General features: G+C 35.1%; 1 protein-coding gene across 20 annotated transcripts in view; it reads right to left on the bottom strand.

Annotated features, from left to right (window-relative positions):
- Positions 1-12,702, bottom strand: part of NFIB (nuclear factor I B) — a 428,232-nt gene that overhangs the window by 90,813 nt on the left and 324,717 nt on the right. For all 20 annotated transcript variants that reach the window (XM_076008731.1, XM_076008730.1, XM_076008733.1 and 17 more), the window contains exon 3: positions 4,282-4,335. In XM_076008731.1, coding sequence (XP_075864846.1) covers positions 4,282-4,335 — 54 coding nt within the window. The remainder of the gene's footprint in view (positions 1-4,281; positions 4,336-12,702) is intronic.

Raw genomic sequence — 12,702 nt, forward strand, 5'->3', positions numbered from 1 at the left:
CTGTGTTGGCTTCAATTTCCAAATCTATAAAATAAGTTTAGAGAGAGAGACAGATCTCAAGATTTTTATGATTTAAAGAATTTAAGTGTAGGGCAGGCATATTGCTACTATGGTTAACAGATACTACTAGTTTAATTATTTAATTATTTATTTAGTGTCATCCTTGTTCCAGAGAGGACATAGGGTGTCTTATTCAAGGTACACCCAATATATGGTCCTAAAGGTTCCCAGAGGTTTTGTCAGGCTACATGCAAACACACAAAATAGAACAAGCAGCCTATAAAACCTGCAAAAGAGAAAGTAAGATGTTAGGTCCATGTCATTCCAAGTAAGAAAGTTCTGGTTAATAATCTTAAAATGGTTTTAAAATGTTTACATCATAAAATTTGCAAGAACTGTCCTAGATTTATATTATCAGCCAACAGAGAGTTTCTCACAAAACTATAGCCTTCCTGAACTTCAAAATGAAGCATCAGCTTTGAATTGACTGAGAGGCAAAAATCTGACTTCTAGATTGTCTTGTTTTCCTTGGATACTGCCCATTCTAGTATTTGGCAAGTCTTTGAGATTGGGAAGTCTAAAAGACTCAAGGAATGTAGAAACACAAAATTATTAGGCAAATCAAAGCAAATTTCAACAGATTGTAATTCAATCAATCACACATTTCCTAAAAGTGGAAGTGGAGTTTTTAACTATTGGAAATAAAATTAGATTTGAGCCTAAGTTCCTAAATTAATGGTTTTGCCTTCATTTGGCACACTATAGTTTGCTATAGCTATGAGAGGACACTTGCAGTTCTATTGCTTAGGAGAGATTAACCTGATATTCAAAAAGTAGTAAATGAATATGAACATATAGCTTCTGACTCTATCATGAACAAGCACAATATGCATTATGGAAAAATGAAGTTGCTTAGTGCCTCTTGAACAAAATTACAATGCTATGTCCTTGAGTGCCATTGACTTTTAGAGCACCTTAGCCCTGAAAAGATTATGGTACCCATGACTGCCATGTAACAAAGAATAAAAACAAAAATATCAAGTCACAAATAGTTTAAGAAAATACCATAAATACTATGTAAATGCTTTCTAACATAACAAATACAAAAAAATACTTAAATGCTTTAAAAAAATACCAAATATTCCTCCTCCCCAAAATGTGTTTTTCTTTGCTTGTGCTTAAATAGTAATTCCAGTGGAGAAGCAAACATTAAAAACTAAAGGCCTATCTGTAGATGTCCATACTACAGGTTGAAGAGCATTAGGGTCACCCTTCAGAAGTTCTTCTGAATCAGCAAGAAAGTAGTCTCCAAGTCAGACAGTCTCGTCTGATACTGGAGAAAAGCCAAGCCAGAGGGGGTGTTCATTCTGTGGGCAGACATATGCATCTGCACTTATAGGATGATTGGATGGGATTCCATCTTCATGTCAACTGTGGGGAACAGATTTCAAAGAGCCTATATCTCCCAAAGGGCTTGAATTCTTGCCATCTCTTCCCAAGCTGTTGGGAAATAAACACAGGAGTAGATGGTAGCAATTTCCATGGGTTGCACATCTCTTAGTGGAAAACTACCAGTGATGATAAAACGTTGGTAATCAAGGTGATCTTTTTCAAAAGTTTAGCTTCTCTTTGCTATAACAACATGAGCAGCAAAGTGATTTGATTGGTCTTTGTGGTAGTAGATGGAATTTTACCATAAATGGATTATGCCTTCTCGAGATATTGAATCTCAACTTTGGAGATTGCACCTTGCAGCCAACACCAGAATAAAGAGATGAAAGCTTCCTGAAGATAAATTATGCACCAAAATAGCAAAGATGTTCATACTTATGAAACAAGCTTTTAATAGCAAATATACCTTATCCCAATCAACTACAAAACAAAAAACTTAATCAAGTTCTGATTCTTCACATTTAAAATTAGAAAATATTCTATATCCCTAGTGGCTTAATTTATTAATATTTCACGGTATTATAGAACAAACTCTTACTTTCATCAAAAATTCCTTAATAATCTGTATGCAAAGTCCATAACAGAATTTCTTAATAAGCTCTATGGTTAAATTCATAATATAATGATACACAAAGAATGAAGCATGTTAAAATGATGTAATACTTCTGAATAATCAAAGGAAATCCTAATTACATTCCATTTAAGTTTGGTATTATGTGTATTTTAGTATATTCTAGCTCTGAAAACCAGAATCAATGTACAATTTACATATACATAATTTTCGACTAATCATAAAATGTATTTATAACATCCCAGTTTCAGGACATAGTCTTAAAAAGGTTTGATTTCCAAGGAAAATTCAAAAGGGGAAAAAGTTGGAGGTATTACACCTTTATTGTTTCTGTTTGCCTATTACATGCAAACAGAAAAATTAAGAGATGACACATTGAATGCAGCAAAAGAAAAATTTAACCAACTTTCTTGACACATATTGAAAAATTGAATTCTAATGTTACATAGCTATTCAAAGATTATTTGTTCAGTCCAAGTAGAGAACAGTCTTAGGTGAGCATAACTCCTGTACATGTTCAGAAATGTGTTTCAAACAATAACTGCTTTATTAATTTCAAATCAAGTAGCCATTCAAAGAGCATATCCTTTGCTTTAGTCCAACATAATACCTATCAACTCTTTCTACAAAGGTCCCCCCCAATTCTTTGTAAGATGAATGACGAGGCTTTTAAAAACATTTGAATACATCTCACTTTTGGCTATCATGCTATCCAGAGAAAATATTAGTCAAATAAAAAGGAGAAATCTTTGTAAAGCTAAAATGTATTATAAATGAATGAAATTTTCTCAACTTCGGAAAATTTCTGACAAAATTTATTATGCTCTGAATAGTTTGTCTTTTTGGAAAGATAACTGAAAAAATTTTAATCTCTCACCTACATGAAAAAAATAAATAAATATAACTGAGAATTATACTTCAAATTGTTCCTTTTTCATGGTTTGCTCTCAATTTGTAGTGATATAAAATGATTTATGAAGGAAATTTTTAAAAATCAACTTAGCATACATTTTGAAACCTGTCTTTAATTAGAACCTTTTATCTTTAAAGTATATACTACTTTTGTCAAACAACATGATTTTGTACACTACAGAATAAATCAATATATACTTGGAAAAAGATTAATATTCTAAGGTAAAAAAGAACAAAATACAGGCAAGATTTGGAAAGAAAAATATATTCTGTTTTGATTTCGCATTTTTACTTGTCTATCTACTGCTGTATCTTTCTAATATCATTTAAGACATAATTGGTCTGATATACTCTCTTGGAATTTAGGGGTTCGTCGAGTATTTCAACCTCACATTAGCTAAGCACTATGAAAAGGAAACTCAAACAATGGAGGACCTAAAACAAAATTTACCTGAAGTAATTTTTATTTTTTTTTAAAGAAACTTTTTGGTTTATTTTCAATGAAAAGACAGATGAGATTATTTGGTGCGGGGTGGAGGATGTATGTGGCTGGTTTGTTTTTCGTCTGTTTTGTTTTGTTTTTGTTAGTTTATTCTTAGAGCACTCTTTTACCAAAGTCACAGATATAATTAACATTCTTATAATAATGAAAAACTCCCTGTGTTAGTTTTATCTCATGAGAAAAAAACAGTGCTCTTAAATCAAAAGCAAAATGTTATTTGTTCAGATTTTGGAGCAACGAAACTACGAAGACAGCCAAGTTATAAAAGCCTATTTTCAGATCTGGAACAACTTCTGAAAATAAAGAGGGTATTTGGCATACCTTGTACTATAGAAAAAGTCCTACTTTCATTATTTCCTGATTCTGGGGATCCAATAAAAACCTTATGGAATAAAAACTCTTGCACAAATCCTTCAGCGAAAACACAACCAACCACTACTACTACCCACCTTACAAAGGAATGAGAGTTGATAAACTATAACAACAGTATGGGAATTTTTACTTTTTCTTGTGTGTTTTCAAAGATTAAAAGATTTACTGGCTTTTCAAACATCAGTGGCTTTTAGCATCTAAAAGATACACTATATATATATATATATATATCTCCATTTTGAAAGAAACACTAACAAAAATTAAAACATTGATGATTAGGTAAATACTAATGACGCCAATATAGAAGTATTTGCCACTGTGAAGGGACTAAGCACAATCACATCTTGTCCCGATCATACCTGCCTGCCAGAACAAAATAGGCAGCTGACCAATTATGGGGTGTTTATCTATACAGTGGTACCTTTGTTCTCCAACAATGTCAGATTGCAAACGTCCTGGAACACATATTTACCTGGAGGATTCTTGGCAGGATCATTGTGGCTTGGACTTCCTGATTGTCCAGAATCTGTAAAGAAATCACAGAAAATGTTTTCTTTTTAATTTGTTTTGAAAGAATTTCACAATCCTCTGAAGGACTTCTAAAAAATTTTTTAAGGTACAACAATGAATTTGAGTGCTTAAACAAGTATACTTTCCCAAGCCTTTTGATAGCAACATTTTATTCATCAAACTAGATGAATGTCTATACATGTTTCTATGTCGAAAGAAAAAACAAGTATTGATCTATAATATTCTTGGGGTAGAGCAAGGCTTTTTTGAAACAAAAGACCAGACTACAAAGCCACTGTAAATGGTTTGAAGGTGAGGCAAATATCAAGGCTTGTCAGCAGCAATACGAAATAAAGCACATATATTCTCTTAAAAATGCAATCTGAATATAATTAACTATGCTTTTAAAAACCCCCAAATATGTTTTTATTCAATGAGTAAAATACACAGGAATGAGAGTCCGCTTTTCTAGGATTTCACACACAAGTACACATATCCACTCCAATAATCCCCCAACCTACTGGATCCAGGCCCAGATCTGTCTACATCCCATAATAGCAATCGATTTGCAAACACCCAGAAAAGCATAAATTACTAGGTAGAAACCAACATGTCTTTGTGGAGAGCAAATTGTTGGATCAATTTAATTTCCATCTGTGATAGATGTACAGACTTTTCAGATAAGGAAGAAGAGATCGATGTATTATCTCCGAATTTCCTATCCGGCATTATTCCTCACTGATACTACAGAAAGAAACATGGAGGACAGACAATTCGTTAGGCGATATGCCTTTCCTGACTAATCTAATGCTGTGTGTTTTGCTCATTCCTTCTTCCTCCATGTCCCCTCTGTATTTATCTGTGTCATTTGTGCCATATTATTACACACTTACTTGCAAGTTGCTTTGTAATCTTCTTTTATTGGTTCGAGCATTTAAGTTTTGTCTCCCCAACTAAATTGTATGCTCCTAGGCAGAGGCAGAGATTCTGTCTCCTCCTTTTGTGTCTTTCTCAGTGTGCTGTTCATGGCTGCGAATGCCCTGGGCTTGCAGTAAATGCCTGAGTAATGGATGGCTCAGATTCAGCAGCCTCTCTGCTTGCCTTGAAAAGGCAATTTTGAATTTGATAGTGAATTTCAACAAAATTTGATAGGTGGGGCACAGACGAAGGCTCTGTTATAGACTGCCTTATACTGATAAGTCTCTTCCCTGAAACTTTACCATAATACTTAAGCCAAGAAAAGGACTGAGTCTAGGCTAAGCAGAAAAACCATATGCCGGGTTTCTCATCAGAGTTATTCTGTTTCTTCCAGGTAAGTGACTAACATACTGAAATCGCTGTTTCTACTACTAAATGCAAGAACACCCTGCTGGTTTCTTCTTGTATAAAACTTGATCATGTATTTTCTGCCCTTTGCCGCATGCCTGCTAGTTAAGATTTAATGCTGAGATCAGAATTTTACCCCTTCATCCCATTTCCTTAATTGTCTTTTTGCTTTTGGTCTAGAATAGATTTCACAAAATCCTAGCAAACATATTCAGTGATTCCCACATTTTCCTCCAAGTTTTTCCCAGTTTCCCAAAGTGGGAGTAAAGAAACTGGAAAGGAACACTCTTGCCGTCTGGGCTCTGGCTAGGGTCTCCTGCAGATAGAGAGCTGAATACTCTCTAAAAATCTTATCTCTCATCTCCCATGAATTCTTCTATTACTTTTTCTGAAATTGAGGCAAAACTCAGTGATTTATAACTTACAAGATCAATCTTTCTTTTTATGCATTCTTATAAAAGATAATACAATATTGGCCATTTCCAATTACATAAAATATTACATAAAAAATGATAAATTATATTATTTTGGTACAGCCTCAGCTATTTCTGCCCTGAGTTCCCCTGACAAATGTCTCTCAGTATTGACACTACATTCCAGTTTAATTTATCAAGGGATTCTAACATTTTGAGGGGTTCTTATTTATGTATAACACACCCATTGGCCAGAGCCTCCCCGTATTTTATTTTCCCTCTAAAGCTAGCTCACATTTATGAAGGTCTAGACATACATCCCTCAAGGTTGCTAACTCCACCTTCAGGATGAAACAACAGGAGGTAAGTTAAACTTGTCATCGGTTGCAGCAGGGGCTTCCTTTCAGGAGTTGTAGACTCTACATGTGATCCTTAGCATGTTTAGTTATATCAACTTCAAAATGGCACCACAAAACTCTTTCCCACCATCTGCTGCTAAAATACGTGTCCAGTAGAGTCAAGAATGAAAGTCTCTTCCATTCCTCAGCAAATATTCAGTTAGCACAATGGCATGCCCTGTTACCACAACATCCCACTTGGGAAGCTCTATTCTTTTCTGCTGCAAATTACTTTTTCTTCCCATTGCAAACCAACTTGTTTAATTGAAAAAATACACTAACAAAAAAAAAAAAAACAAAAAAAAACACCCCACAAGCATTTGAGGGAAAGTTGCAATAGACCCTAAATTTGAGTCACACATTTGCTTTTTGTAACAATTCTACTTTCTAAAATGATCTGGTGTTCTGGCACACGACAAGTTTTCCTTTATACTCCAAAGCCTGTGCCCTCTCATGAAATAAAATAGCATATACTATATACCATGTCCCCAAAACATGGAAGATGGCCTTCTGGACAGGCAAGTAACAGAACATTTACTTTTCAGACTGAAAATTCTAACACTATAATCTACTCTTGCATATTATGTCACCTTATATCAGTCACTTAATTCCAACTGCTGGAAAAGGAAGTAACCAGGGAGTCACAGTTGGCAGAGAAACCAGAAATGAACTGTTATTGTGGTTAACTTCAGAGAAGGAATTATTTAGACCACATCTAAAACCCTTCCAATTCACCACCTAGGTCAAATTACTCTATACCCAAAGGTTTTATTTAACCACTTCCATCACTTTGCTCAAGTTCATTCTCTCTCTCTCTCTCTCTCCCACACCATCCTTTTTCTGTGTGTGTGTGTGTGTGTGTACTTGCTAATGGTGCAATCTTGTGCAAGATTACTTAACTCTTAGAGCTTTGATGTCTCGATCTTGAAAACTAAAAGAATACTACCCACCTTGCAGAATTGTTGCAAAGATTAACCATATTGAGCATCAAAAACACTGAGTCAGACACATTCTCCACGATCAATAAATGAAAGATATTATTAAGCATAGAACCACATTCAAAAATGATTAATATTTTTAACAGACTCTTAGAAAGAAAGGGAGAAAAGGGGCATGACTAAATTCTGACCAACCCATTGCAAGTGTCTAAAAATGTCTTTGGTGGATCGATTGAACATGGAGGAGTGTGTGCCCACCTGAGAAATCCTATGTAAAGGCTTCAGTCCTGTGCTCCCCAGAAGGGAGAAGGGTACTACTGCTTCAAGGCTCTAAGGGACTGTCATGCTCAAAAGGCAGCAAATACCAGCCAGCAGTGAAAATTACCTTCCAGAAGGCTGAAGTCTTTGAGGTACAAGGCTAGTCAGAACAAGGGATGTGAGCTGCCCCCGCCCCACCCACTGGGTCTTGAGTCTGGCAAGATTTTGATGTTGTGGAGAACAAGAGAGGGGAATGGGTGTTGAAGGCAGCCAACCCAAACCAGTCCTCCCTCATTCTCTCCACCTTTCATTTCCTCTCCCTTGGTCTCAATCAATACTTTCTACATTTCTGTGTTTGTCTCTTTCTGACTTGACTAGACATAGTGTTGAACTGAAATAGATTTTGTATTGCACATTTATGAAAATTTCATATTCCCCATTTTTAAGTGTGAATTAAATGTATACTTATTCTAAGAAAAATGATAAGGAAGTTATTTCTATTATGTAGATAAATTACTACTTTTTAAATTCCAGCAGTTCCTCCTCACCCAAGCTAAACATTCTCCAGAAATAAGAAAAGATTCACACCCCTGCATCACCCCTACTGACTTTTCTTCAATTCTTTCATCTACTTTTTTTTTTTTTAAAGCAGTCAATCTTTTATGGCTTTCCTAATATCTGAAATTTACCTAAGGCATGACCAGGTTTCCCTAATGACCAAATTTTATGGAAGATCCTGGGATACTTAAGCGATCTAGATGGCTTATCCAAAGTCATGTGGCAACTATTAAAATGTATATTCTGTACATGGGCCACCTATTCAGACACACTGCTTCTTGAGTGATTATGATGCAACCCTAAAATCATGCGAAGTCCAGTGATTTTTCAGTAGATTATATGCTTCTGAGAACTTTACCTTCCCCTACCCTCTCTCCCCATTGCTACCATTTACCAACTTTTCAAAACTTTTTTCAGAATTTTAAAAAATCTTATCCATTCTCTGTACCTAAATTGGAAATAATTAGTATTATCATTGAACTCTATACACAAATGGATGCTGTAAAGAGAGGCTAATTTTAAATCAAATTTAGTTTGGATTCTCTCCACTAAATAAAGGCAATTCTGATGTTTTATGGATAATCTGGTAGGAAATCCTATAAAAATTTGTTAAATATATACGATGATAAATAAATAATGGCCTGTAAAATGTTTGTTACTGAGGACTAACCTTCTGGAGTGAATAAACTGCAACTATAAGAAGCGGATAGATCATCAAAACTGCAAAACACTTTTTAAGGTCAATAACGTAAGCACCAATTAAATGCAAATCAGTAAGATTTATGACCATCTTCTATATTCCAAATGCTTGGTAATATTGGGGACATAGTAGGAGCTCCATAATGCTTATTAAATTTCCACTTAATTTATTAGAATACTTGACCTTTAAAATAATGTTTAAAAAAAGAATATACATTCTATGCTGTCTAGAAGCTCAGAGGCTGCCCAAGGAGACAGAAATATACAAATAAAAAGACACACTGTGATAGGTGCTATAAATGAGAATATAGCAAGAAGGAACAACTGATTTTTCCTAGGAAGGGTAGGCAAGGCCATGTCATAAAAGATATATCAGAAGGAGATAAACTTAGGAACGAGGTCTTGAAAAATGACCTGATTTCTCACCTTGCTAGTACATATTTCACTCTGCCACCAAAGTGAGTTATAAAACCCAAAACTGATTAAGCTAAATCCTTGCTAACACCCTTACATGTATCCTAAATATTGTAGAAAAAAATACAAATTGTTTTAATATGCCATTCAAGGCACCTTGATCTGGCCCCTGCCAACACTTGGGTCAGACTTAGCTTTTCGGCTCCTCGAGTGTCACCTACATCTGATGCCTCCGAATCTTTGCACACGGTGTTCCCTCCTTTTTTCTCCCTGAAGTCCTCCATGTTGAGGCCATCCCTTTTAGATTCTGAACAGTATGACAGGAGTTATGCTGACCTATTTAGCCTCACAGCCCTAATCTTTGGGATAGTGCCTGGCACATTCAGTTAAGTCAAACGACCAGGAAACAATTGGTTTATAAACTACAGAAGTGCACAAAGAAGAAAGGCTAGGCATGCCGCTCTGTGCAAAAACACACATTAGAAGTCAAACGGATGAAATGTGTGTGGCAAGGAGAGGGGACAGAGGAACAGTTCCCAGGGCTGAGTCTACCAGTCTGATGTAAGGCTCCATCCTGCTTCCCTACTTCCTGAAGGAATATTTGGCAATGAGAGGGGTATACAGGAGAAACTAATTAATATTTTGAGTCAGAAATTAATTTTGTGGGTTCTCTCCTACAAAAGGAGGAAATGTTTGGTGGGGGTGCAGGAGGCAGGTTCCTAGTTTGCAAACAGGGGGCCAAGGAGCTTTTAATGACCTTCATATATAAACTGTCTTTCTACTCCTAAATGAAACTTTCTCCAGGAAGTCATTTTACTCTCTGACACCATGACTTGAGAATCAGAAAAGACAAAGTTGAGAAGCATGATTTTAATTTACAGTCATTTTGGTGCAAAGAGGGGATTGAACGAGGTAAATTGTTAGGTCCCTCTGGCTTTAAAATTCTATGTTTCTATAACAATATAGCTTTTATATCAAGGGATATCAGAGAAGTAAATGAAACCCACACTGTAACCTGTTAACCTACAGATAGCCTCTTGCTAGAACTAAAATTAGTCATCATGTGATAAAGGGCCCCTTTGTCATATTCCTTTGCCTTAAGCAGGTGAAGAAATAGCCCATTGTCAACTAAAGAATACCATGAGATTTTTTTTAAAGGTTTAGAACAGTCTCTTTCTTTCTCTGCAAAACATTATTTTACCAATAGACTAAAATAGTGTATTTTTACAAATTAAGTATATTGCATGTCATAAAGAATCACTTAAGAAAGAGAAATAAGATACAATATATATAAAAAAAAAAACTTTAAGAAAGAGTATGTATTTTATACCAGGGAAACAAAAAGGTAAGACAAACGTCCATTTTTTTTTTAAGATGAAGGGCAGAAAACTATTCTCTTTGGGCAAAAACTTCCCTCTGTGTCTTCCTCTCTCTGCCCAAAGTGTTGTGCCTCACTCTTGGCAGTTCACTGTCTACTATGACTGATTTAGCTGGGATGTATAGCAAGTTAGCTTTACATAATTACGAGTCCTATTACATAATTTGCCATTTTTTCCTCCAGTACAGTTCAAACACTATAAAACTTCAGCTTTAATGGAGGACTATTTCATCAATTAGGGTGACACAAAACTATAGTTTTACAATATTTTCTTTTCTATTAAATGTTTATTAAAAAAACACAATGAAAGAACATGGGAAAACTAAGTAAGTGCTTTCCTTGACTCTCATAAGCATATAAATGTTTGGGGAAATGGTCTCTCTCTCTCTCTCTCTCTTTCTCTTTGGGGGGAATGTCCTTAACTCCCATTCTCCCTCTTTGCTCTGTCTATTTCTGTCTCTCTGTGTCTTCTCAATAGGACATTATATTATTCAGACTTCACTTCATTGCAAAACTTGGTTAATAAGCTACACATGGGAAATGCTAACTCTATCACACTTTGTTAATGGAGTCCTTGACATGTTTTTGCTGACCCCTTCTCCTAAATGCAGTTCTGAGCAAGAAAAGAAATCAAACCTCTCTGAATACTTTCGGCAGAACCAAAGTAATATTTGGGAGATGTGGCTTCCCAGATATTTGTAATCATGCCTTTTAATCTATACTATTTCGAGTGTGAACACCTATAGCTTCAGATCCTCCTTTCTGTTGGTTAACATTGATTTTTAAATATATGTTTGATTTAGCAAAATGTGTTATTTTAAAAGAGATTGCCATGTTGAGGATCCTTATAGATAAGTAATTTAACTAACTAAAGAAAAATATACAACAAGAAAGTAGATAGGTAATATATCCTATTTCTTTTCCCTATACATATTGCTAGTTCTATTATTAATATTAAGCTTTCTTTTAAAAAGCCACTTTTTTGCTTAACAGGGAGATTAGGCTCAAAGGATCACATCCCAAGGATTAAAAGAAGGATTTGTTTGAGCCCAAGACTAAAATTTCTCCACAGGAAATTAACTGAAAAACATAGGCCACTGAAATTTAAGGGAAAAAGATTATACATGTATATATGACAGCAAATCAAATCAAACCTGCCTACCACAGGGGACTACTGACCAGGGTAAACACAAATAGCCCCGCATGAAAAGTGTTAAAGCTGTCAACATCTCTGACCAGAGGGTTGCAGTACTTCATTAACTAGTACCAACACCCCCACTCCCCACAAAGGGAAGCTAGGATAATCGTATCTGACCTTTCTGCCCTAATATTAAGTTCATTGATTCTCTACTGATCCAGGAATTGAGTGAACCAAAGGTCACAACCAGGATCACCTACACCTCTTGCTTTCGAAGTCTTTAATCTATAGAATGCAAAAACACCGTGCTGGTCATTGTCACGATTGCTAACTTTCTACAGTGTGTTTTCAATTAAGTAAATAAAACGTGGTAATTAAATCAAGATTGCATAATATGTTTTTGATTTGTAATCTCATTTAAATTAATTAACTGACTCAATCGTTGCTTAGTTTTTAAACTGGTCGAGTTAGGGAAAGAGTCCCTGGGAGCAAATCCAGTTTTCTATCTTTAAAAACAAGGCAAAGCAATCTGGCCTACATAAGAAAAAAAAAAAAAATTAAATGCACCAGCGTAATATAAATACAGAGGCAAGGGTGTTAATGTAGAGGAGGGAGGAGTTTTATGGCATGATTTTGACTAAAAGAAATAGTTCTTGCACTAGAGAGAAATAAACTAAAACATTATTTATTCAAAACATTTCTTTTCCAATTTTATGAAGATTGCATGTTTGTTGGAAGCAAAACATTTCCAGCTGTATTTTAAGTTTCTGAAGAGAGTTGTAAGATTTATAATCTTTCATAAATGCTGCCCATATCTCATAATATTAGATGAACACGCCACTGCGTACTTTAAGGAACAATTT

Source organism: Microcebus murinus, chromosome 12 (genome assembly GCF_040939455.1).
Source record: "Microcebus murinus isolate Inina chromosome 12, M.murinus_Inina_mat1.0, whole genome shotgun sequence".
NCBI lineage: Eukaryota > Metazoa > Chordata > Mammalia > Primates > Cheirogaleidae > Microcebus > Microcebus murinus.